General features: G+C 41.3%; 1 protein-coding gene across 12 annotated transcripts in view; it reads left to right on the top strand.

The window, feature by feature from the left end:
• The first annotated feature begins 12,228 nt into the window (after nucleotides 1-12,228).
• ABI1 (abl interactor 1) overlaps nucleotides 12,229-27,590 on the top strand; it is a 78,158-nt gene continuing 62,796 nt past the window's right edge. For 8 of the 12 annotated variants that reach the window (XM_032711197.1, XM_032711151.1, XM_032711120.1 and 5 more), the window contains exon 1: nucleotides 12,243-12,491. In XM_032711197.1, the coding sequence (XP_032567088.1) occupies nucleotides 12,375-12,491 (117 nt within the window). In that variant the 5' untranslated portion in view covers nucleotides 12,243-12,374. Of the gene's footprint in view, nucleotides 12,492-27,590 lie in introns of all 12 variants that reach the window. The other 4 variants (XM_032711213.1, XM_032711204.1, XM_032711145.1 and 1 more) reach the window with 3 other exon arrangements.

The following is a 27,590-nucleotide window of genomic DNA, read 5'->3' as shown; positions in this document are numbered from 1 at the left end:
ATGCACAGAAATTATAAAATTACTACATTTTTGACCTGAGATATTTAAAATATGAAGTCTTACATATTTTGAAATGGGAAATTTGGAGGTACAAAGATGCAAGTTAAGCCCCCAAATCAATGGATCTGGATATTTTACATTATTTAAAAGAGGTATAGAAAAAGGATTGGGAATGACTTGAGAAAACACATTTAAAATAGTTGTATTAAAAGCAAATGAAGGCTCATGCTAATCCTAGAACGCAGCTCTGTGGTGCCTGTTCAGTCATTCCAAATGGACCTTCTTTACTTCCTCAGGTCTGTATCTCCTTCTCATATGCCTTGAATTTTGTGCTTCCTGGTGAGACCCACCATACTCAGAGCAGTTTGTCAGCACACTGAAGCTCTTTAAAATGCATGCCATATGTGCACAAACTATCTTCATTTATCAGATTAGCTCACAGATCAGGCACTATCCAAAAGAGCAGAATGGTGCCAGAAAAAGGATGTCACCTCACCCTGTAGTGTAACTGAATTCCCCCTTCAATCAAATGCTGGGAATTAAAACCAAAATAGACACAAATGACTAATTTTCAACTTTTACCCCCTTTTAACTGACAGAGTTAAATTACATTTTAATAAAGTAAATGCTTTTTAAAACCTCTTTCCACACATTCAGGCTGTATTCACACATTCCCTGCCAGCTACTTCCAAGATGGCTGAGAGGTGACCATCTCCTGCACATCCACAGCTGCTGATTGCTGCCCCTCTAATCTGCCTCTGGAACTGCTCTTGTAAATGCTCCTCTACTCATTCCAGCCAGAGCAAATCAGGTTCAGTTAAACAGTTTAAAGGTGCTGACCAAGTCCTTACTACAGATTTGTCCTGATGGGGCTGTGTGACGATGGCCAAGCCTTGCCTACAAAACCATTCCAAGCACAAGTCTCTTGCAGGGATGCAGATGTTTTAGCAAACCTCCATGGTCATGGCATACTTGATATTGTGCCTGGGGTTAGTTACACACTCCTGAAGAACCAGGCTCCCACTGCTGAGCTGAAGCACTTTGGGAATATAGTGACATGTATTTCTATCCTACTGGAGCAGGACAGAAAGAATAAAACTTTTGCTTTGTTGGGGCTTTTGTATTTATGAGGTAGACACACTTATCCATTCACTCTTGCACAAAAGTCAAGTGTGTCCTAAACATCTGTATTAAGTAGGTAGATAGAATCAGTTCTTTCATCATGTAGTGTGGCCCTCCCTGTCTAACAAATGTAGCAGTATATTTTATAGTAATAAAATTTTTGTCCTTTCCTTTCTACAGGTATGATGTTGAGAAATGGTGGAGCAAAGGCAAATAACTTTAAGTGGTAGGAGATGTGCTAAATTATCCTGGATTAATTATTGAGTAATATAATCAAATATCTAACCTGATTTCTAAATGTCAGGACTAGTGAGAAGGAAGAAATGCTATTCATATGAACCATCCAATTAAAATCAGAGACTTATGCGTTTGTGTCCTGAATTTAGCTTTCAGATTATAGATTTATATGAAAACACACGCTCTTGTGACTAAATCTCTTCCTACTAACCAACAGAGAAGGATAAGAAATATGAGCTATATCAAATACAGTTTGCACTATCATGTAAAACAACTGGTGTATTGCTTTCACATATAAATACATGTCAGCTGAGGGCAAAATACGTTCTTTCATTATTTTTAAGTTTCCCTACACAAATACAGAAGACAAATGATAGGAGAAATCTGCTTGGTGGGGGGGAGAGTAGAAGAACACACAAAACCCCACCTGCTATTGTGAGATTTCTGACATAAATTAAAGCATGACTTTGAAATTGATATAATAGTTTTGGTATTACTCTGCATATGAATACAAAATACTTAGAATCCTAGAATCATCAAGGGTGGAAAAGACCTCTAATATGATCAAGTCCAACTGTTAACCCAGCACCATCATGTTTTCTCAACACTTTCAGGGATGGTGACTCCACCACTTCCCTGGACAGCCTGTTTCAAAGCTCAACCTTTCAGTGAAGATATTTTTTTATAATAATCAATCTACACCTCCCCTGGTGCACCCTGAGGCCGTTTCATCTCACTCTGTCACTTGTTACTTGGGAGAAGAGACCAACCCCCACCTTGCTACAACCTTCTTTGGTAGTTGTAGAAAGCAATAAGGTCTCTCCTCAGCCTCCTTTTCTCCAGGCTAAACAACCCCATCTCCCTCAGCTGCTCCTTGTAAGACTTATTCTCTAGTCCTTTCATTAGCTTCATTGTCTTTCTCTGGACAATTCCTCTTATTTGATTAAAAGTTTTCATACAAAAATGGTTATGAATTAGACAGCATAATTTATACAACCTGTTTTGTGAATAAGCGTTAGCAATGGATTCTACGTGACTTGTTAGATTGTTGCTCTGACCCTTATTTCTAGGCACTTATAAATAAATATATTGCCCTGTGGCTTCACTAAACCTTTGAAAAATACATTTCTATGCAAATCTGTGAAAAGTTATACAGTAGTGTCGCCCTTAGCATTGCACAAGATGTACAGTACCTTAGCAGACTGTGGAACAGCCTGAGAGCTGATGTATTTGAAGCTCCAGGCCCTTTTCAGTAGGGACATTAAAATTACAGGGCATAAAAAGCTGGACTGTGAAGTACAGATGACAATTTTGCCATATTCAAGAGATGGACTGGATGACCTGCTAGCTCCTCCTATTAATATCTTAGTTATGTACTGATAATACACAATATTCACACAGTCATTCGCTAACTCTTACTAGTATTGCTTAAGGGGTCAAATAAGTGATACTCTGATCCAGAAAATGCAGATGTCTGCCATGCACCAAGGGAATGTTTGGCAGTTACCAGCCTCCAGACTAATGCTGGTGTGTAATGGCCAGCAGTGACCATGCTGGAAGGTGGCAAGGCTGTGACTGACTCGCTGCTTCTTTAACCAACACCACCCAGCTTTCAGGTGAACCATAGCAACAGAATAAGTTAAGCTATAGGCTTATGTTACAGGGTGATGTAGTTTATATCCATCACAGGACTGTAATGAAAAATCACTTTATAGAAATTTTATTGTTCTAATAGACTATTAGAGCAGGAGGTTATTGTAAATAACAGTTAAAGAGGTTACTGAAATGAGGCTTTTTCAGTTATGAAGACATAATATCTTCAAATGAGGTGCTGTATGTCAGATTTGCTGCTCTTTTGCTAATGCACAACAAGAAAGCATTTGAATACTGAATTTTTTAATCTGAAATGAGATAAGGAACCTTTCAGGCCACACAATACAAATAATTAAAAATTGAGTGTATTAGCCACTTGAGAAAAGATATTTAACCCTTTTTTTTTTTTACAAAACCTTTTTTCTTTAACTGGAAACCAAAGAGTTTTCAAAAGAGAGCCTGTTTCAGCAAAATTCTTGGATAAAAAGGACCTACCCCCTTTATTAGCCTGTGTAACGACACCCAGACAAAGTATCACGTTGTCTGTGAGATCATAAGATGATGGTACTCCCTAGGGAATTAACTAATATATTGTTTAAACTTTCTAAGAGTTTGGTTTGTGGTCAACATAAGTATCAACATCAAGATTTGATTTTTCAGATCTACAGCAAATGACCTTTACATAGCAGGAGTAATTGGCAATGATTGTAGACTGTAGTCCACAGATTCCTGTTTTTGGCTATTGTGAGAAAACAAGAGAAAATAAGTCCAAGTCTATCATGTGTGGGAAGTGCCTGTAGTTCTTTAGTGCTCTCCTCAGCCTACCTGTTCTGTGTCATGATCGACCCGTCCAGTTACACCACATACCTCAACATCGTTCCTCTTGACATTTTCTTCTACTCTTCCTCTTTCACACCTGCAGGTGCCGCTTCTTTCTGGGCCCTGCAAACTTCTCCACCATCTCTCATCCCAGAATTCATCCTACTGTTACATTCCAGGTGCCAGGGGATACAATCCCTTTATGCTATTATCCACCACAGTGATATTGTATGAACAACAACAACCAAAAAAAAAAAAAGGCAGAGAAAATACCTTAGCCCTTGCAGGGCACAGTGAAACATTATCAGCATAACCCAGTTCCTCAATGTATAAATCTTAACTCTTATAAACTCTACTGAGAGTTTACAAATATATTGCTTTTAGAAATTTAGGAATTAACCAAATGTTATCAGGTTTTTCAGGAAGAACAGGAGTTATGGCCCTGAAACTACCTTCTGCTAAATTTGAAAGTCCTCATTCAAATTACAGAGCTGCTGGGGGTGTAACCTTTTGGCTGAAATATTTGTAATGATGCTATAGAAAGCATTTCTTCTTGTTTCTGTCTCACAAATTCCTTGAAGGGGAAAAATAAAGTCTGAAATAGAAATATGTGCTCCTAGGGCTAAATTAAGACTGACAAAGGTACAAGCAACTCAGAACAAGGCATAACAAGGGGAGACAACTACAAATTTCACATACAGTACAGTGAGGGGTCTATTATACATCTTCCATGTAAAACAATATCTTGATCTCCTTTTTAGTCAGAACAGTATTAAATGAGTCTTTTCTTAGCATATAAGGAAAGATACCTAGTTATGAGACATCTTTCAGTTGATGTAAAAACCTAGATAGGCTCCACCTTATACACTGAAGACATTTTGAGAATACAAACTTGTCAGATACAGAATGAAGAGTCAGACATTTAAAGAGAAATGATGGCAAGCATAATTACCCAATTCAAATTCAGAATTATTTTAAAGAACGTTAGACATATTTTTAATACTGAGTAAGTATGTATTTATTACATGACACTGTTTAAAAGTCCCCAACCCTTTAGGAACACACTGGCCAGAAACATACTGTGGGATTATTATGGTTATGACCAAATAAATTGAAACATTCATAGCTAATGGTGTCAGCAAATAGTTGAGCATTGCAGGAAGCTGCCATTGGTAATTTACATATTCACTACTAATTGTGCCTGCGCATCATAGAGTTTGTTCCTATTTGCATTTGCTGCCCTCTGAACCAAGTTATTTTCCAGTGGCATATATTCACTTTCACTGCAGGTAACTTTCATTAGTGGTAATTAAAGGACAATTTTTACCGCATTAGGCTACAGGAAACAAGAAGTGGTTGCTAAGATTGATTAATATCTAAACTAAGTTCGAGACATGTAATCAATCTCATAGGTACAAGAGATTGTTCCTGTTATATAATGAAAAGTAACAGGAAAGAAAAATCCTATTTATTCTGAATAGCCAATGCTTATCCTTTAAATTCTGTTGGATTGCACTAAATGGCCTGATTTATTTTTAAATGTTGCCAACAGAGAATAGCCTCAGTCTATGTGTAATGACTTTTTACCCTCATTATCTGCACAGTCTGTGTCTGGGCTCTGACTGGGACAAATACCAAGGAGGATGTCAATGTTATCTTAGTGTGGAAGTGATTTTCTAGTAGGCGACTGCATCTGAGGGTTGCTGTTCATCCAATCCCATTCCTTTTGCCCTCGGTGCTATTGAAGATAGTCCTTTTCAAACACTGCTCAACCACACTCGATATCGCTTCCAGTGGAAGCTTTACTGTTTCACTGGGAGCTGGAACAGACCCAAGAACTCTAATGTGTTTTTACTTGCTGAAAAAAATACTATTATGTTGTGCCTTATTTTGCCATCCAAATATTGTGCTGGGTAATACTATCACTGCAGAATTGCTGTCAAATATTTATTTTTATTGGGGAAATAGCACTCCTTCTGTAGTAGCATGATGTTATCATTTAATTATTTTTTCTTTCCTGCTTTGTGATGGAAAGCTGCAATTCAATGAAGTATATATTTAAATGCAAAAGAGGCACACCAATTAATCAGCACAGAATACGAATGCTTTTAATCTGCATCAAAAAAACTGGTGGTGCTTAGAAAAACACCAATCTTTTAAATAGAAAGTACATAAAAGTAATTCCTATCCATGCTCAGATTTCCTCAAATACAATGAAAAATTGCAATTGTGTGATTAAATATCTTCACAATAATATATTCTTTTAAAGCTTTGCATTATGCTAAGCACATTTTGATGAGTCTTTAATTTCTTTTTATTAAGAATAAAAATTGACTTATATAAATAATTTTAACTGTTAAAAAAGTAAAAAATCCACAGAGATAGCTCAGATAGTGGCTCTGAAACACATATGTTTATTGCTTTCTGGTTTTTATTCATCCACTGTACCAAATACAGAAACTTAGTACTGAAGATAGGAATAAATTAGTCTAGGTATATATAGGCTTGGTTAGGTACAGCCATCAGCGTGAAGTAATCAATTTTGAGGTGTGTATAAATTAGATGACTATTATTACAATCAGCTCTACATTATCTGGGATCAAAGGAGACTGGGAATTGAAGGAGAGCAGAAAAACCTGGATATTGGAGATGCTCCCAGGAACACCAGAAACACTTCAGTTCTGTGTATGGTAAATGTAGTCCAAAAGAGTTGATTAATCCTGTGTTCAGCACTACTAAGCGGTCTCAAGGCAGTGTTTGCAGTGTTGCATGAATTTGAAAAGCCATCTTAGGCTCTGCTTCTCAAGGAAGCAGCTATAGCTCTGCAAACAGTGCTTGAGCCAATAAGTCCCACTAAGCCTGGGGTGGCTCTATATGCATTCACTCTGGAACACTTTTGTTTGTGCTATTCTCATACCTTTATCAAGCTGTGCAAAACAGAACAGAAATTGTGCTAGAGGTGTTTTCAGACTTCAAAACATTTCTCAAGACTTTAAGCAGTATTTTTTTTCCTGCTAGGGATGCTCACTCCATAGAGCTGAGTGAGTAGGACACTGCTGATGTGGGTCATCCACCTTTTCAGCGCCTGATTTCAAATCAGGGACACAGGAGACTTGTCTTTGGGTCTGCTATATTCCCTTTCACTGCTAATTATGCAAATATTACTTTTTCCTGAGCAATATGTCTCTCTGTCTGCTTTAGACCAGGAGCTCTATGCAAGGTGAAAAACCTTTCCCAAGGAAGTTTTTACTTCACATGTACACACCAAAGAAAGCCTTCCATTTTAAAGGATTGGCATCCTCCAACAAACAGCTATTAAATCAGGAAATCCCAACCTACTCTCTAGTGAGTGGGCCAAACCTGCATGGGTCTATTCAGAAATCTGACTTTACTCCATGCCTACCTCTTGCAGTAGAATGACTCTTTTCATATTTAAATTACCCTTCCAAAGCCATAAAATAAAGGAAGGAAAAAACCTCACTTGCTAATATAAAGGATTACTCCCAAAAATCCACCTTCTGCTTTAAGTGGTTCCTTTAAAGTCAGCCCTTCCTCAAAATGTTTTTATAACAAAATCGTTTAGCCTCATTTGTTACTGGTGTAAGAAGCAAATCTTGTCATTTGTCACAAATAGCCATCTTCCCTGGTGTAGGTCTAGGAAGAAAGAAACAGACTTTCTTGATGTTCTGAATAGGTATGGTTGCATCACCAGCGTCTAGATCTTCCACTTTTCGCATGCTTCCCAGTGGATGCCTTCTCTGTCTTGGCAGTATTTTGAGGGATTAAGAAGATAAGCCTACCTTGTGATGGGCAGCTGGAAGCGACAACAGCACAATGGACCCAGATTGGGATCTGCAAATGGAAGATATGGGAGGAATTCTTTGATGCAGTGAAAGTGGAAAGAAAAAGTCAGGAGGCAACCTGATGGCCAGAGGCTGAGCTGAGAAAGACAAAAGAATGGAGAACAAAATTAAATAGGCCAAAGGAACAGCAGATCCAGTGGAATATGGGAGGAGTACAACTGAGATGACAGATGGAGAAAAAGGTAGTGGAGGTGACAGAAAAGGAGGACAGTTGACACCAGAGCACTGCTGAGGAGCAAAGATAAGCATGCAGGAAGGATGAAGAGGAGAGAGTTTTGTGAAAAATGAGGTTGAGATGGAAGGCAAATCCCGCAAGTGAAAATATATTGGAGGAGAAAGGTCATGTCAAAATACAGCAAAACTATTTTTTGTGCTGCTCTTATCTTGTGCATTCCTGAAGCCACAAATTTGAATCTTATTATTTGTGTGCTCCCAGCAGCTTGGGCTGCCTAGCAATGCCTGGCTGGCTGTGCCGGCTCTGCCGCACAGAGCTCGCCGGCTGCCTAGCAACTGGCATGAGGGTGCACTGGGGGTCCCCGGACCAGGCTCAGGGATGCAGTCCTGCCCTAAACACCCCTGCTCCTGCCACAAGGCATGAGGGAGCATCTCTGGTTGTTAACAGCTGTGACGAAAACCTTAAAAGTATTAATTGGAAAAAAGGGCATGTGGAGGTGACCATAAGAGCGCAGAAAGCATGACAAATTGTCACCAAGAAGCAGGAACAACCCCATTCATCTCTGCAATACTGAGACACCCTGTGATGATAACTGAAATATCAATATGGGTATTTATTCTTATTCTTGAGTAAGGCTCTGTGGGCTGGATCTAAAGCATAGGAAAGCAAACTAACACAGCTATGCAGCTTCTTGGGCAGCTACTTCTAATTTGGTGTAGCAAATACCAAAAAGGCAAAATTTGGTTCCAGGAAAAAAAAGTTACAGCATTGCCCCAGTACAGCCATACTTATATAACTACATCACCATAATCAACAAAAATTTTCTTACAAGAACATGAGACTTGGCATTTGGCAGCAGAGCTGATGTGGCTGAACGAGCCCTGTGTCCCCTGTGCTTCCAGCTGCCCCCTCAAATCCCTCATCTCCCTTTCCATTGCACTGTCAGAAGTGCTCATGCAGCTAAACAACTGAATCAGGAATCGATCCAGCTGAGAAAGAGTCCAACAAAAAATAAAGGGTTATTTTCCAGTCAACATTACTGAGGCAAGTACTGTTTGTTCCCAAGGGAAAAACAAAGACACATGCCAATCTATGGCCTAGAAAGGGGAATAGACAGTTACAGAGCTACACAAATTACAGTGCAGGAGAAGTTGCTTTGATGCTCCTACTTTGATGCTGTTCTAAACAGGTGCATTTAGAATAGAGTCTCATTTTTCTCTCCCAGTCAAAAATGGGTTATGTTCCAGAAAGACAGCATTGCCCCTGGAGATCATCATGCCCCACCAAGGAGGAGCAAATCTCAGATGGAAAGCTGAGACATTGAGAGGTATATAAGCATATTTTACTCTGGATAGGATCTCATTCAGGTGATTATTTATGTGGAGTTTGATGAACATAATTTTTTCCTCTACCAGTCCAGCCACCCCAGCCAGGAAAATTTTAATTCCTAGCTCTCTCACACATTCGTAGTATCTTGAGTAAGTTAGGTAACTTCTTCTAATCAGCAGTTTATTGTCTGGTGCAATCAGAAAATGTGATAGCTCAAAAAAACCCAAACTCAACCAAAACAACAAACTAAACCAAAGCAAAAAATCCAACAGAATAAAACAGTTTCTAAAGAAAATACCAGCAAACGCAGTTCAGTTGCACACTACTGTCTTCAGCAAATACCAGCTCAAGTTCAAGATTTATTGGCTGCAGCTAGATTTGTGGTTCTGCTAGATTTGCCAAGCACTTCTGTAGCTACTCGAATGTGTCTCTGTGCTTTCAGGTGCTTTGGAGTTGCTCAATGTACACACCACGCGCAGTCATGGAGCCAGCTTGGATCCATTCCATCTGTGTCAATGAACCCTCCAAGAACCTCAGACACAAGGAACACACTGCAAAGACACTCAAGAGAGCCTGCAGAGAGTCATTTTGAAAGCAGGAGGGCCTGCATGGGACAGAAGTTAATAAGGCTTGCTGATCAAATCAGCTGAGCACATCCACATCAGAATTCCCAGTACCTCTTATATTGGATGGCCTTCACAGCAGTACTGTCATGGTTGTGTGGCACTCGGTTAAAAAGTCCTGCTGGAGTTGACCTGGAGCCAGTTTGGGTGTTTCTGTATCTACCCCAGGTGTACCCCCCAGCTGTGGGGATAATGCCCAGCTGTGCCCCGAAGGCTGCAGAAAAGCCACAATGCAGCTGTCACAAGGTGGCGATCTTTGATGTGCTCTTCCAAGGTCTTCTTGAGTTGAGAACACGTTTTGACATGGAGTTGGTAGGGGGTTTTTTGTTTATGCAAGGCCTTTTGGGTTGAGATTCACTGGAGGGAACGAGACTGAAAGCCCTCCTGGAGCCTCTGCTCTACTGCTTGACGTGGATGCATTTCTCGGGAGCCACCATTGCCCTGCTCAGCAGCTTTCTTGCCATCTGCTTGTAAGACAAGGTTGCCCACCAAAGTGAAGCACAACATACATGGCAAAACACACACCACTGATTTTTCTCATATTGAAGGAAGTTGATGTGCAAGGCCCCGAACATCTGCCGTTTTTTGGTACAGGGGCAGCCATAACATATTAAGAAGCGCCAACAACAGTTGTGCTACATTTGAGGATGTTAGCAGCTTCCACCAAGCCAGTCTGTGATCTGTAGGCAATTACAGATCCAAGGCAATGTATGTTAAGCAGTTTGCAGCCAGCCTGAACAGAGAATTCAAATTTGTCACTGTATTATGCTAGCTGAAAACAAGGAGAAGCCAGTGCCCAAGGGACACTGTTGCCCTGGGACACATTTAAAGCTTGTCTATATCTCAATACAGTTTCAGAACACTATTTTACATGAAAAGGATACCTGAAATCCAAAATAAAATGTTTTGTTGGAAATTACATGCTGTCCTAAAGAGAGTTATTGAAGCCACTTTGGAAACAATTTTGCTAAGCTGCCAAATAAATTACCAGAAGATAGCTATGTAGATGAATATCTATCCCACAGACAGTGCTACAAACGTACCAGCTCCTTCCTCTCCCCAAAGAGGCCTTTCTTGGCACCTGTCTAGCTGTTCCCAGGCAGGGGCTGGGTTTTTGTAACTCCAGCTGCAAAACCTTCCCAGGCCCACTGGTCCTTCCCAGGCTCCCTACTCTTCATCCTTACCTCCACAGTTCTAGGCTGAGGTGCTGGACTTTGCTGACCTCAGAGGGGAACAGAGATCTATGTTTTCTTCTTTCCAATTTGATTTAGAGACAGCAGCAGGTATACCAACCAGAACAGTTTTCAGGACTGCAAACAGAAGACAGACTCCAGAGGACGTGTAAAATACCACATGACTATCCAGACACCATAATCTGGTTTTACTATAATGTGCTTGAGAGCATTTTTTTCTGATACATTCTAAGCAGGCTGACTTTTCACTGCTGTGTGGATTTCTCTGGGACAACTTCTAAAATGCAAGGACTAACACTGGTTGTATTAGTAACTGTGGGCACGCAGCACATGGCATGAACAGTGGGCCATGGAGATGGCCAGATACGCAAGAAAGATTGTGCTAAATAATGACCAGACCCTCATCTTCTGTGCCTTTGCAACGGCCAGAGGAGGACCTGAACAATGATTAACAACTGAGGTAAATGAGTTGCAGGATTAACGTATATACTCCAGTCAAATATTTACGCTCTTCTTATAAAACTAGATCCAGGAAATGGCTAATTGTCAGTAGTTATTCTGGGCAGGTCTTCGCAAAGTTCCACACAAGCTGGATTCATTATTTCTCCCATCCCCTTGGGGAATAATAACCCCTGGAAGGGACTAGTTGCCTCAAATCATGATCCCTGTACCTTTTTTATCAATTTTGTTGTCATCTCTGGAATGGGCTGCCCAGGGAGGGGGTGGAGTCACCCTTCCCTGGAGGTGTTTAAGGAAAGACTGGAGATGGCACTCAGTGCCATGGTCTAGTTGACATGGTGGTGTTAGGACACAGGTTGGAATGGATTATCTCAGAGGTCTTTTCCAACCTAAATGATTCAATGACCTTTCAAATTCCTAGCTTGCCAGGTGGTCGGATAACCAGACTCTTTTGGTCTCTCCTGCAGAGAGATGCTTGGGGCTGGGGCTTTTCTGAGGGGGGTGAGGGAAGGACACGAGGGTCCTTCCCAGGATCTCTTCCCAGGGTCCTTCTCTGGGTGCCTCTGGGCACCCAGAGGGACACCACGGTCTCCCCCGGTCTCTGGGTATCCAGAGGAACGGACCGCCAGCCCCGCTGCCGCCCTCCCACCCCAAGGGCCAGGCTACCCGGTGAATTACGAGCTCGGCTCCGCCATCTCCGCGGGCGGTGGCCATGAGCGATGCCCGCGCATGCGGCCGGCTCTGCCTACAGCTCCCGACTGCCTCTGCACAGCGGGGGCGGGTTTTTCCCTCTTCCTTTTTTTTTTTCTTTCCACTCCCCTCGGAGGGGGAAGGATGGGTGGGGAAAACGAGCGTTCACGAAAGCGAGGCGAGGAGGAATCCCACAATACCAGGCGGGTTGCGAGCCCGGCGCTGCTGCTGTCTCTTTAATGCAAGAGGAAGCGATGCGGAGGGGTGGAAAATGGCAGAGTTGCAGATGTTGCTAGAGGAGGAAATCCCTTCTGGCAAGCGGGCTCTGCTCGAGAGCTACCAGAACCTCACTCGAGTCGCCGACTACTGCGAAAACAACTACATCCAGGTGAGGGGCGGGGGGGCAGCGCACCGGGGGCCGCCGGCAGGGCTCGGCTGGGCTCGGCTCTCCGGAGCGGGCGGCGGGGCCGGAGCCGCCCGAGGGGCAGCGGCGCTTGGCTGCCCCCGCAGCGGCTCCCGCCCCGCAGCCGGTCCCCAGCGTTTGCCTTTTCTTTCAACTTTCCCAGCTGAAGGGCCAGGCTTCCCTCCCCCCTCTCCAGAGGGGAAGGGAGGGGGTTATTATGTCAGTCCGACTCCGAGGGTGTGTCTTTCCCCCCCCCCTCCTTTTTTTTTTTTTTCTTCCTTCCCCCTCTGTATTTGTTTATCATGAGTCACATCCCGGAGACCTCCCAGGGCTGGGGTGGGGAGTGAGTGAGGCGCGGGGGCCCCCGAACCTCTCTGTCTGGGCGGCTCAGCCGCGGTATCCTGGGTTTCCCCCCGGCTTCCCGGCGGCGGGGCTCCCTCTTGGGGAGCCGGCGGGCCCCGGGGCGGCGGCCGGGGCGGGTGCGCCGCACGTGGGGCGCGGGTGCCGGGCGGCCCCGCACCGCGCTCCGCCGGGGCCGCGCCGGCAGCGCGGGGCCGCCACCGCAGCGGCGCGGGGGCGCGGAAGGGGCCCCGCACACGGGTGACATCACGGAGCTCGGCCGCGGGGCGATCCGCGGTGGGAGCCGCGCCGGGTCCTCCTCGGCGTGCGGGTCCCGGCGGGGCCGAGCGAGCCGCGGTGCTGCGGGTCCGCATCGCGGCCAGGAGCGGCGTGCGGGGGCAGGAGGCTGCCCGTGCGCTGGCACTGCCGTGTGAGCGTGAGGCGGTGTTTCAAAATGGCAATCTGTGCCTCTCACAGGCTGCCCGACTCAAACACCCTTCAACAGTGATTGCAGACCGGGGCTCTGGTGCTGGAAGAGGCTCTATTGGTTGTAGCGTCTCTCAACCGGTCGGTGTGGATTTTTTTCCCTCCCCTAGATTGCCAGTGGTTCTTGGCCTTGCTTTGAGTCTATTTTTATGAAGCTACTTTAAGCACAATTTACTATTATTATTTTTTCAGGATTTACATCACATGACTCTGTAAGTCTGCATATTTGGTCATACTGATGTGGATACAGACCCATCCAGAGGGGCTGAAATGCAACTTTTTTTTTTTAGTAAAAAATATTGAAGACGAAAGGCAAATAAACACGACTTGACTTACTAGACAGCTTGTAAAGTGAACTTTTTGAATCTAATACTAGATCACCTGTGATGAGTATTTAGTATAGGTTATTAAAGTCTGTTATCCATCATTGCTGGTAAACTATTTTACTGTTAAATGGAGCAGCAAATATGGAAACACAGTTTTAATAATATGAAGTGATTTTTTTTAAAAAAAGAGATATTTGGATTAAAACTGTTCTAACAAGCCGTATTTTCAAATTTTTGGATTTTTTTTTGTGGTATGTGAGGTAGTGTGAGTTAATGTCTATTTATGCTTCCGAGTTGTTTGCTCCACCCAAAGAAAGCTGCTGATATAAATGCTTCTTAGAGGCGAGGTTCATTTGGTTTTACTCATGGGAAATATGACAAATACATGGCTATGGTAATTGCGGCACAAGTTTTGACCTGTCTCCTGCTCCTGACTTTTTCCCTGTGTCAGAAAGTTACAGAGAATCTTCAGTTACAACATTTTCTTCAGTCATAAAACTTTTCTTTCTTCCAGAAAATAAACCAAAATACCCCACCACTTGAGCAAGTTCCCATCCGGTCATTTGGAGTGGCTTTTCTTTTTCCCTTTTTTTTTTTTTTTTTATTTAATTTGGTAGCTCGTTTTCACCTCAAGTATCAAGGTCAGCTGGATGTGGGATTGATGTGGTCTGTTTTATCTGTGTACAGCTGTGTTTACCCCTCTTGAAAGGAAGCTGGAATTCTAAAATTCCTAATGCAGACTTGCGCAGTGGCTTTGGAAAATGCATACCTCACTTGTATTTTACACGTATTGTACATTTGCTCAGTTAAAATGGTAAATATATTGATAAAATTACATATTTTTTGATGTTTGGTGGAGGTGGGTTTTTTAATCAGCACTTGATGCAAAGCCATCTGCTGTCCAGTTGGACTACTGAACAGATTATACTGCCAGTGCCTGTGGTGGGGCCACTGCCGGATTAGGCAGTATGACACAGGGCACTGGGTTATGAGATTTGAGAGTATGTGTATTGTGGGATGGCAAGGGAGAAAAGGAGAGGAAGAGGCTTACCATGCACATAATATAAAATGTATGTGTTTAATGTAATTCAGCATTTAATAAAAAAGACAGACCGGAACAAAGAACCTGGCCCTGAAGTGAATGTTAAAATACTTCATAAGTGGCTACATATTGTAACTTATCTAGCTTAATCACTTCGGCCTCTTTGAAATTGAGTAGCTTGGAATTTAGAGCGCTTTCTCTTTTTTTCTGTGGGAAAGGCTATGTGCTCCCTAGTAGGAAAAATTACTGTGTGCTGTCACTCACTCTGCATTGTGCCATTGAGGTGGAACAGGTTTGTCTGACTACTCTGAGTGCTGGCACTAACAATTTGTAGTAATTGTAGTAGCAGACAGAACGATGTTCTCAGCCTTATGGTTTGTATTCTTTGCTGACTTAAGGAGGAAAGTAATTTACCACCCCAAATATTGCTGTATTCAAGGTATAGCTGGTTTTTTTTTTATTTAAAAATATAGGAATTTTGTCTCTTTTACTCAGTCTGAGAATTATTCTGGTAAAATTCCAGTCATGCTGATTTTTGAAGGAAGTTTTCCTTCAATGTCTTTAAAGATTCCTCAAAAAAAAAAAAAAAAAAGAGGAAGAATGGGGGAAAAAACTCACCTGATGGGAACTTGGCTCCCAAATGGTGAATCTAGCTTTAGGGACAGAAAGCATCCTTTTACTGAAGCATTTAGGAAAGATGACAGCATTTGGGACTCTCAAGCAGAAAACTGCTGTTCTTAGAAAAGCAGGAAGCAGTTTCTTGCTAAGGCACATTGTGACAATATCGGAATGCCAGCCAGTAACACAGTTTATGATTCAAATCGTGTGTATTTTGGTTATCTAGAATGTTTATCTGTTAGGAAGGGAAAACAATTTGGGAGAAACAGAGCAAATAAGTTTCTAAGGAAGAGCTGCAGTGCTGAAAGTACAGTACAGGATGGTGGCAGTCTGGGGGGGATGGGGGAGAGAGAGAGAGGAAAAAAAAAAGGAAAGGAAACCAAATATAGAAGTAGTAATTGAAGTACGTCGTGAGGGATTTTTTTGGTGGTGATTTTGGCTTTGAATAGAAGGAAAAAGACATTAAGTATCTAATCTGTGACAAGATTTAAAATCTGCAATGTTTCTGGTTGGAAGCTTCAGTAACAATCAGATAGAAAATTAGATTCCTATTTTCTTTTAGATCAGAGATTTAAACTCTGAACAGTTTTAAGAGGAAGTTTTGAACCTTGAATCTTTAACTGGAAGCATTTTGTCTCCTGAAGTAATTTTTCTTAAATATAGATATAATAATTTTTTTTAATATTTTCAAAATATAAGTTCCCATAGCTAATGCCTTCCCCAGATCCTTTTGCCTGCAGATATATTCTTGGACTAGTCCCTTTTGGTGTGTTTGTAACTGAAAGGTTATCTGAAAATCTGTAACATAAAGTTGAAGGTACTAGTGAGGAGTTTCATCAGTATCCTAGACTGAATGAACTAGATCAGAACTAATACAGAAATAACAAGAAGTTAAAACACTTGCAGTTCTAGTTATGATCAGCTGAAAGGTATTAACTTCCGTAGAGATTCTCCAGTCAGTTTTCTGGCTATATTGAATTATTTTCATGTTTTAACAAACTTATTAACAATAATTAGCTTGTGAAGCATTAGAATGATGCAGGAAACCAGCATCTGCAGTGTTATTGCACTGATGACTTTCTTTTGAATAACTACAGTTGACTGGTGTAGCCCAGAGAGGCCTCTCTGTTCAAAAAATGCTGCTTACAACTCTCTCCTACTGTCTAAATCAGGTGTTTCTTTATCCTTGTTTATGCATATGCAGATACATGATTTTCATCAGTCTCTTTGCTTCTAGACCACTTGAAGATCCATTTGCAATTTTTTGTTTTTAAGATCAAGTATAATTTTAATATGATTGTGAGAACCTTTAAGTGAATAGCTTACACTACTTGTGTAAATTCTGAGCTTGATGGTCTGAAGTGGGTACATTTAGCAGCTTTATGAAAATAAATAAATAAAAGACCTTTTAAGGAAGTAAGTGCTGTGTTACCTAAATATGTGGTTTTTTGTTGTCATGGTATTTCCTTCTGTAGCTTCTGACTGATATGTGGAAACTGAACGGTGAATTAACAAGCTGCTCTGGGTAAAATGGACAAATCCAGGGACAGATTTGTTTGTCTGCTATTGCAAGAAATTTGAAGTATCTTTCCAGTCAGTAGAGAAAAAAATGTAGGAGGTTGAGCAGAAGTGCTGCATGCAAGAAGTTTCATAAATGCAAGACGCATGGAGGAATTCTTTGTTTGAAAAATTGAATATCCTACACTTCCTATACAGTAGATAGCACGTATTCGACAAGAAATACCTTTTTCTGTGGAATTTCTTCAAATGTTGGTAACTGGTCTGACACTTGATTTCATTGCCTGGTGCCTGGAAAGTGGCTTAGATTAGTTCAGTACAAAGAAGTTCACTCAGAATGTCTAATTCAGGAAATGACCTGCTCTAAAAGGATAAACTTCTTAAATTGTCACTAATACAAATCCTTTATGTGCTGTGAGAACTTACATGCTTTTATATTCATAGGTTAATTAGTTTGTATTGAGAGTAAATGCAGTGATTTTTTTTCTCTTCCCCTGGTTTTGTTGCTCAATTTGGAACATTTTACAAAAAAAAGCAAATTAAGCTAGTTCACTTGCTGTAACACCAAATATAGTTCAAAATTAGAGAACTTCAGAGCGATGACATAAAATATGAGCATGTCATCCATTATGCTTCGTAGGTTTAAATAATATTCTTTAAGAAAAGATGTTAGGCTGTACTTTCAAATGCTTTTCTTTTTTAAGGTAGTTTAAACAAATTTTTGCCAGCAGTATAAAAGGCACTGGCTGTTTTATGTGTAGCTTTTTCTAAAAATGATAGTACAGGTACAGGGTTAGGCTGGTGGGTTAGACTTGTAGTTTTTCTGTGCCTTGTGTAGGTCTTCTGTGCCTAGGCAAGTGTGTTGTCTGTATTTTGGAAAATACAACTTTATATTTAGCTCAAAAGGAGCAATAAGGCAATAGTATAACTTTACTGAATCAGCAAGTGATTACCCTGCATATACAGGAAATGGATCCTAGAGTGTTGTATGTCTGGTTTGTGTCCAAAGGAGGTAGATGACATGAGATGAGCTTTTCCAAATTTGACGTTTCCATTATTTTTGTTACATTTGGTTTAAGAAGCCAGCAAGATGTTGGCTACTATTTCTGTTCCATTTTTCACTAGTATTACCACAGATTGTTATGTCAGCGCTGTGTTACCTTTATCAGGCGGAGTAAAGTGGATTGGGATAAGCTTTTACAGGTGTGTATTCTTTCTCCCACAAGGGAAGCACTGTCCGCTCCGTTCTGTTTGTGCACATGTCGGAAGGAAGAAGCTTGCAGGTTGTCTGTGGTCAGTGTATGCTAAGTGTGATCTTTGTTCCCTGTGCTGCGCTTGCTGTGCCCAGCCCTGTGGAATTGTTGGAAGGAAGAAAGAAGCATGAATAAGAGAGGCAACAGTCTAATACTTAATTCCCTCTGATTCTCTGGGAGTTGATGCAGTAAGTAGCTCTTATGGTAAAGAGAAAACAGATTGGCCTTGGGAAGATCTCATAAAGTAGATCCCATCGTAATGAAGGTAAGAGTACAGGAAGAGGCTGAGTACAAGTAGAAAGTGTTGTACCTCTGAGGGCAAAGTTCCAGTAACTATCTGATTGAAGTTTAACAGGAAAAAACCCCAAATCCTAACTCTGGAACAAAAGAACTGATGCAACTTTCCAATATCTTTGCTTAGCATTTTGAACTGGCTTTGTCTTGTAGAAGCATAAATGGAGTAATGGAATTTATAACTGACTCGGAAGGTCATATAGGGACATGCTGTCGGATTTGGGAACAGAACCTGATTGTGTGGACTTCAGTGCTGTTCACAAGGGTTCCCTATGCCACCCCACCCCTCTCCAAATTGCCTCTGTTATGCTACAACACAGCAAGAAGTGCGTATCCACAGAAACATGGAGACAATATCCACAGAGGCAGTGCAATGACTCCCTTGGGAAAATATGTGCCTGAAACCATCATTGAACTCATTAGCAGCAATTGCTTTTCAAGAATTTTATGTATCTCCTCTCATAAGAACCTTGAGGTTCTAGTTTTTGGCTTTGCAAACTTCTGGAGTTACATAATGCTCACAGTACTGTTTGTCTGTGTGTTGGTGGGTCTTGGCAGAGGCACTAGAAGATGCCGCTCTGTTTCTCATGAGTGAAAGCAGTCTGTGTTTGACATTTCTGATGACTGAAATCTTGCTTATCTACAGAACAGTGGGGTGGCATCTGTGTGGACAGTGTCAGTTCTGGTATAGCAAGACGTCCTTGAGGGGTAAGAGGGTATCTTGCTCTCTTCAGTGCCTGTGTTCAGTTCCTTTTTAGTGACTTGGAGCCTAAGAAGGCATAGTGTGGTTTTTATTTGTTGTTGCGTAGTGGGAAATTACTTGTGGGCTGTCAGTTACTCGGTGTCCAGGCTTGTTCATAATTACCCAAGTGTTCTTACTCTCTTTAGTATTTGTGTTACCTGGAGCGGTCTTCCTCTCATGCTATTCCTTCCACCCCATCCTGATTCTGAGCACTGGTGACAAAAGGGGTGGGCTTGGTCACAGAGATCTTCCCTTCCCTCCACCCCTAAGTAAAGGGAAATAACTGCTGAATTTGTAATAGTAGATACTGTGCCTCAGCATGGTTCCTCCCTTTTCCTGACCTTCCTGATGAGGCAGCTTCCGCAGAGGCTTCATGTCTCCTGTGGGTTGCAGAAATAGCCCTTTGCTGCTTTGTACAGCGCTCTCAAGGGCCAAGTTCAGGGTGCTGCAAAGAACAGGTCATGATGTGCTCCTGAACAGAGCAAGATGGTATCTGCAGGTGCCTTTCCTCCTGCGCCTTTAGCCTGTCAGTGTGTCCTTCTGACAGCACTGGAGGTGCTCAGTCAAGTGTTTCATAGATTTAGTGCCAGGTATTGAAATAGAAGATAAAGCATTTCTAACAGGTGGGCTCTTTGAGGAATCAGTTTATTGTATAGCAGATGAAAGCAGAACTAAACTCCTCTTCTTGATATTAGAGGGAATGTGTTATTTTCCTTGGGTTAAGTAACAGGAGTGTAGGTGCCACCTTTGCTTGAGACTATGCGAATAGCATTGCTCATTACTTATGCAAGCCCTTAATGCTGTTAACAGGAACCATGCATGCTTTGTAGAGCATATATTTGTTACTGTGATGCTGATATTTTAGAAAAGGGGGGGAAGGGGAACCCTGCATGAGAATTTCAACTTGGAGTAAAATATGGGTGTAGCATTTTCAGGTACAACTTGTAAAAATCAGCATCCTGTGTTGAGGTGAGATGAAATTGGTAGGTAACCTGCTGGCTAAGCTGACAAAGCAAGTTAGTTTAACTCTGAAAAAGATTGACTGCTTACCAGGAGACTTTATTTTTAATAATAGTCTTGTTGAAGGTTCCAGATCTAATATGTTTAGTAGGTGCTGAGTTTGGCAAACTGAAAAAGTATCTCAAAATCAAAACTTCTCTTGTACTGGGCCTCTCCTATGGTGAGGTCTCTTCATAACCTCCACAGGTAATGTGTGCCATACTTTATCTTTCGACATCACAGAATATGCTAAAAGAACACTAAAGGTTGTCTCTTGTGTGATGAAATATATCTTTCTTGTGTTCCTAATGTTTCTTATGTTAAGATAGCAGATATATTTGTGATAGGTCATCCCTCCCTCTTTCTTTTTCCTCCCCTCTTTGAAGAGCCCAAAGTAATACATTCTGTGTATTCTTTATATGGCAAAAGTTAAAGTGCAAGCACTCTGCTCCATGTGTGAGGAAGCTCAGATACTGCAGTGATGTACAGTTAAAGAATTCATGGGGAAGATATTCTGCCTCACTATCCTAATTTTATTGTAGCATCCAAGAGAAATAGGAGTAAAATGTGGTACTGTTCTTAGTTTTGTTAAGAAAGCAGGAAGGCCTCTCAGAACTCGTGCAGAGGAGTCTTACTAAAACAAATGTTGGTTTGACATCCTTAGAGTTGAGTGTAATGTTTTTACTGGGTGGTCTTAAGGCTATAAATAGTTCAAGAAAAAACATTGTTTGTTTACTGCTTGAAGCATAACAATCCTTGGAAAAGAATTGAAGTGTAGACTCTGCTGGCTACTCTCACAGAAGTGTTTCACATGATTATACTTTTTCAGAGCTATACTTTATCAGCCAAGGGTGGAGTTTTTTGTTGGCTTTTTTTCCCCAGCTAATCTTTCACCAGATGCGTATCTTTACTTTCATTCTCTGATCTCCATGTTGTACTTTGCGATCAGTTAATCCACCAACCAGTATTTGTCCCACGGCAATCATTGTCAGCTGAGCATCTTATTTGACTTTATTGTAGTAGGTGTGCTACAAGTTAATACTTGAGTTGTGGTCCCTATGCAGTGATTGTGTGTTTTCTGGAGCCTATGATAAGAAAAGGTCTGCATAGAACAAAGAGACAAGAGAAGAACAGGGTGTCCAGGCAGGTGCATCAGGTTAATGCATGAACATCTAAGTAGCTGCAGAATGCCATGGCTTGTCTTTTCACATTCATATACCTAGTAATGTTAGTTGCTCTGATGTCACTAAATGTTACTAGTGACATTTCTCTCTTTCCATGAGCTTCTCCTAGCCTGTGATCTTAATATGAATTTGCTGATTTCCCTCTCACAGCTCAAGTCTCCTCTCTGCTTGCTTGCTGAGATTACTTGTTAGACCTGTTGTCTCATTTACTCTTCTTCTGCTGCCAAATACTGTGGACTTTTGGTTCTGCTGCCATTGACGCAAGAGTGCTCTCATCACAGCTTCTGCCTCTGAAACTCTCACCTACTTTCTCTCTACATTGTTTACTTTCAGTCTCATTTCAGATCTCCTCTGAAAACCTATTGTGCCCTGCCTGTTTCTTTTAATTAATATCTTTCTATTATTTAGCTGCATGTTTTACTGCCTTGCAGCTTAAATTATGCAGCTGTTTTTTGTGATGTCTTTCAGACAAATAGCTTCTACTAGCATGGGTTTGAATAATTTGAAACTTGCTGCTACTGGAAACGTTTATATGCATTTCTTTTTTAGATTATCTTTATTGGCACAGAGTTGAGACTAAAGCCTTGGCTCTATCGTGGTCTGTAACTACCTGAGAAAGCCAGGATGAGCAGGATACAGAGGAAATAGAAGGCAGCTGGGAAGACGTGATGTGGAATGGGACTGACATGATTCTCCCTAATAGTAAAACTCTTAGGAGGCCTCTGATATATGCAGCTAGGCCTGTCCTTTATAAGAAATTTGTCTTGTTCGGGAAGCTGGTCCTTTTGTTGTTCTGAGACCAAGGAGTGGAAAGGGCTTAATAAAACTTCTCTACTTGAAGGTCTTTGGTTCTCTTAACAGTGAGGGAAAGTGTATGTGTCAGGAGGAAGGGAGGAATGGTGTTCTCTTAACATACCTGTTAAGACACAGGTATGCATTAACAAAGTAGAGATGGACCTGATCCTGGAAGATTTTTATAAAATATGATTGTAACCTCCAGGGTTCCCACTAGAAGCCTCATGGCAGGTGGCCTGAATGATGTTTTAGTCGAGATCTAAAGAGTATCAGACTAACAAGTAGAGAAATGATGGATCAGTGCACTTAACATTGGCAAGATCTTTGGAGATCTTACTGGAGATTGTTCAGCTTTTGATTTGCTGGCTGACTCGCAGGATTTCTAAATCTCTGGGAGGAACTATTGTTTCTATGATTCAAACTCCTGGCTTTAGCTGCCTTAGATAAAATGTGCATCTGGTTTGGAAGTGCTTGGCTCTACAAGGGCTCTCTTCAAATACCGTGGGTGTGTTTCCTGCTGCAGCATACCATATGTTCACCCAGCATTGAAATGGTCTGGTTGCTGCAGTAGTCCTGAGATTTGTCTTAATTGGCTACAGGTCTTGAATCTAATTTATAAGGTATCCTTAGCTTTGAATGTTAGAGAAAATTGTTGTTGCCATAGATGTAATTGAAGCTTGAGCTCATACAACTGCTGCTTACTGTGGAAGAAGTCTTGTATCACTTCAGTAGTGGGTGTGTCATTTCATTCCTCTTTAGCAGTCTGTCCTTTAACCAGTGGAGAAGGATAACAGCCAGTGGAAAACTTTCTAGCATACATTCCCTCTTTGAAAACCTACTGTCCAGGAACAAGAACTGTAAAATCAACTCCTGTCAGTACTCTGTGGTGAATGAATATTGACTGTTTGGAGACCGAGGGAGGTATTTTTGTAATTATGAGAGAAGCTTGTTTACTGGGGATAGAAGCCAAGTATGCAGGGATACGGTACCTGTTGGTTTTCTACTTCTCTGTTGAGGGGAGAAATGTTGCTGGTTTTGGTCCTGAATGTGGGATGTGTGGGGAATTTGAGTGTCTTCCTTGGGCATGGAAGAGGTTTAAGAGCAGATAAAGCATTATCTATGTTGAACTTTCTGCCTTCCTGACAGAAAATTGAAATGGTTTGAAGGATGATTGGAAAGCAATTTGGGGGTCTTGAGAAACTCCCAGGTTTCTGGTAGGAGTAAAAGCACAGGAGGAGTGGGAGAGAGACTGTGTAACCCTCCTTCACTGTGTTCAGCCACTCTCTTGCTACCTCTGCTGCTGAGAAGGACAACATTAAAAGCAAATACTTTTACTGTTTGTTTCTTACCTACAGCAGAGAGCTGGAGAGGTACCTTTAGTTTTTTTCCCAGATTGCTGTAAGGGGTTACTGCAGCAGCAGTGTGAGTGGGGGAGTATGAACTGGAACAGGTACTTACTGGCTGAATAACATCCCACGATGCCTGGGGGAATGAATGTGGGGAATACTATGAGTCATACTTGTCAGTCTCATAAAGCAGGAGGCTTTTTAAAATTGGCCTTGGAGGGGAAGAGGTGTTTAATGGAGCAGTTGTGAAGGAGTTATGCAAATGGAGAACATAAATAATGAGCAAAGACACTCATTTAAGCTTCTTGCCTCCTCAGAAAATTACTAAATGCAAACAACTACTGTGAAAGTTAAGAAAAATACATCATCATTAACTGGAACGGGTGTAAAAATGTGGCCATCCTTGATGATAAGAAAATTCACCTTTTGTCACTAGCAAAATTAATTTCTGTAGTTGCTGAACTGGAAACATATTTGCTGTTGGTTTGTTTGGGTTTTTTGCTTTACAATTTCCTTTGAAAAACAACAAGGCAGGAAAGTGAAAAGCAGTATCCTAACCTAAGAGCTGGTTAGGAAGGGAGGTGGCAAAAAGACCGATCTTCAGTTTTGCTTTGAATATATCTTTGGTGTTTAGACTGGATTTGTATAAAAAGTTTTTCCATTTCTATCCCCCTATTCATGCAGGAGTTAATTTACATGTAAATACTGTGTATTCTTTGGTAAAACTGAGAGCATGTTTTTAGGATATAGCTGCTTTTTTTTTTTTCTCCCTGACACAGCCACTTTTTGCTGTTTTAAATTAAAGAGTTTTCAACAGAGCTTATGAAATGTAATTGTTCCAGTCCTGGACTTGCTTGCAGATGTAGTAGGAATCTTATCTCTGGTAGCTAAGCCTTGCCAGCAGACTTAATGGGCTTAAAATTTGCTTGGACTACTACTTCTGCCTCTTGCAGTGTAGAGAGGCCATCCCAAGCTTTGAAGCAGTTGAATATGACAGATACACTGTCCCACGTGTGCTGCTACATGATTGTAGGTGTCCTCCCTCGGCCTCCCCTGTGTTTTAACCCAGCTCCTCCTGGATGTGCAGATGTGGTGACGGTGTGGGTATGGGTGGGTACACAGCTGTGGCTGATGTGTTGCTCTTGTGGAAGGACTGTGTCTCCAAACACAGCTCCTCTGTAGCTGTAATAAGGGCATCATCTGTCAAGCTGATTACAGATGAGATAGCAAGCTGTCCTGGTGGCTCTGTGATAAGTGCTGAAATGGAATAGTTCAGGTGTTTTACTATTGGAGGGGGGAGACAGGGATTGATGTGGATATGACTATTCTTATGCATCTGGTTGCATGAAAATGCAAACTCTACTGTCATCTGTATGACTCTTTGCACTTCCTGCATTTACCTAAATCTACCCTCTTCTACATTGTACATGAAGGGGAAGCAGTCTTTGAAATCATGGGAAAGGGCATCATACAAACACCAGTGGAACTTCAACACTGATTAGAACTTAGCTGTAACTGTGTCTGCCAGAGGCATTGCAGCTGTATTTCTGGGAAAAGTTACTCACTTAAAGTACTGCTGTACTAACACCACAACAATTGTCTCACCAAGGACTTTCTTTAGAAAACCAAAACAAAGCAATTCCCTCACTCCTGAACTTGGTCTTCTATTGAAGAACTTTCTTGCTTTCTTCTCTTGGTTTCTGTAAGTTAGGTTTTACCTGTTGCTGGATGTGGAAATAACCAGAACTAAATGATTTTAAAACACTGTGATATTATGGTAATCTACTCTTCTATTCATTTTTGGGGCGGTGTGAAGAAACAATGAGGTATTATTGACTACCATCCGTACTCTTTCTCCTTCTCTTGTCCATTCTCCTGAACCATCTGTTTGTTCTGTTGTGTGTGGTTTTTAGAGAAGCTAATTTCCTACTTGTTGCAGTTGAAATAACCCAGTATTCAAATAAGCTTCTGCATATAAGGTTTTGGAAAGTTGTTGCTAACCATAAGATCAAATTTTAACATAATAAAAAGTAATTATTCAAAAATAAACTGAATGTAGTGTGCTTACAGCCACTATCAGATAAAAATTGTAGTCAGGTCCAGGAGCATATAAAATTCTGAGCAATATTAGCAGCTGTTTATGGGATCGGATAGAAACAGAAATTAGGTTGATTTTTCTCCACTTACATGCAAGTTCTTGTAAAAACAATCACTCCTTGTATTGCAGTCCATTGCTTTATTACCATGAGATCACTGTATAGCCTGTGTGCTATGTGAGAGTATGTCTTGTGCTGGCAAACAAACTACTACAAAACTGTGGAGATCCACTGGTTTCTGGTCTTAAGTACATTGCACCGGTGTTGTGAGATGTGTGATGGTTTCCTGCTGGAGTGAGTGTATTCATCTTTGAGACACTAAATAGTCAGCTGTGTGGAGAATTTGACCCTATAATGGCCATTGTTTTCTTCTTTGTTTTAAGAATACTGTGATGTTTGGGAACCCCCTGAACTGTAAAATCTGGATAGCAGCTGTGTGTCGAAAGTGACTTTCTTAAATGTGAGTACTCTTCCTGAATTAGGAACGCTTGCAGTCCAGACATTTGCTGGATGTCAGAAGGCCTGTGTAACTCTTGGCTCTGCATTTTAGTGTCTTGAGATTCTTTTGGAGCTGGACATGCCTGTTAATGACATTCTATGCTCTTTCCCCACTTGCCTCCCTGGTCCCTGTTGTCCTGGTCCTGTCACATCTCTGACATCTGCTTGTGGAGAAACCTGTTGCCGTGCAGAGTGTAGCTTTGAGCTTGCTTACTTTTGGACAAACCCCTTTTTGGATGCTGAGGTTTACCATGTGGCTGTTTTGCACAGAGCAGTTGAGGTTACCCTATTGTCTGCGTTCAGAGCACTGTTGACACGGACTCATAAAATACCAGGTTGGAAGGGGACCTTAAGGACCATCTCCTCCACCCTTTCTTAGCAAAAGCATTATCTAGGCAAGATGGCCTAGCACTTCCCTGAGGAGATAATTCCAGTGACTGACTGGTTGCACTCATTGTGAAAAATGTTCCTATTGTGTCTAATCAGAATCTCCCCAGAAATAACTTATAAAAAGGGAGTCTCCATCTTCTTTGTATCCACCCTTTAAATACTAAAACATCTGCGGTGATAACGTGTGATACCAGGACATGCTGAGATGACACTGTAATTTGATCCTTTGTGCTAAATCTTGTTGTCTTAACCTTGCTTGCTCAGTGCTGTCTGATACGACTTCAGGCCTGCCTAGAGGGTAGGGAGGACTAGAGTGAGGATCTGAAAAGAAAAAGGTAATCTTGGAAGCTTGCCTGTGAAAGCCTATTGAATTTTAGCGTGTTACTTGTCTTCACATATAGATTTGTTTTAGAATTCCAGGCTTAGACCTTGTTTGGTTTGCCAAAACAGAAGTAAAAAACTTATATGTGAGCACTCATGAGTCCTTGAGAGTAAACTGAAGAGGTAAACAAAATCCATAGGTGTCAACTATGTTATGTTGATAACCATTGTTATCAACATAATGAAATTAAAGTTTTTCACACAGTATGAGCTGAAAAGCTTTGCTCCAAAGCAGGTTACTCTGAGCTGCCTTGATTCAAAGGTTTGTATGACATGAAAATCTGCCCAGTTCCCATTTTTCTCTCCACTTAGAGAAACTCAAGTTTGGTTCTGTATTCCTGCCACTATATTACAAGGAGGATATTAAGGTAACTAATATATGCTAAAGGGACTCCTTCCTACTCCCACCAAAAAAGAAGTGAAAAATAACTCTGATGTATCAGGGAGCATGTCTTGCTAGATGAGCTAAAATTTGTGTGTGGTGCTGTCACTTAAGAAAGTAAACAGAAAACCATTTTAATTTCAAACCCTATTAAAAACAGAAAAAAAAAATCAATATTTGAGATACAGTGTATAAAGAAACTAATAGGGAGTTAGAGAACTTACATTCTATTATCTGCTGTCTAGCGTGCCAAAATAATCATATGCTCCAAAGCCTTGGGTGGCTTTCTTAGTGTTGAAGGAGGAAGGCTGCTATGGAAGTGCCCAGGTTTTCTTTTTCTGTCTGACTGTCTGAAGGTGGCATTAGAACTACAGACTGACAGAATTGTTTAGGTT

This window comes from Chiroxiphia lanceolata, chromosome 1 (assembly GCF_009829145.1).
Source record: "Chiroxiphia lanceolata isolate bChiLan1 chromosome 1, bChiLan1.pri, whole genome shotgun sequence".
Taxonomy (NCBI): Eukaryota; Metazoa; Chordata; class Aves; order Passeriformes; family Pipridae; genus Chiroxiphia; species Chiroxiphia lanceolata.
Note: the sequence above shows the minus strand (reverse complement) of the source record. Positions and strands in the feature narration are given on the sequence as shown.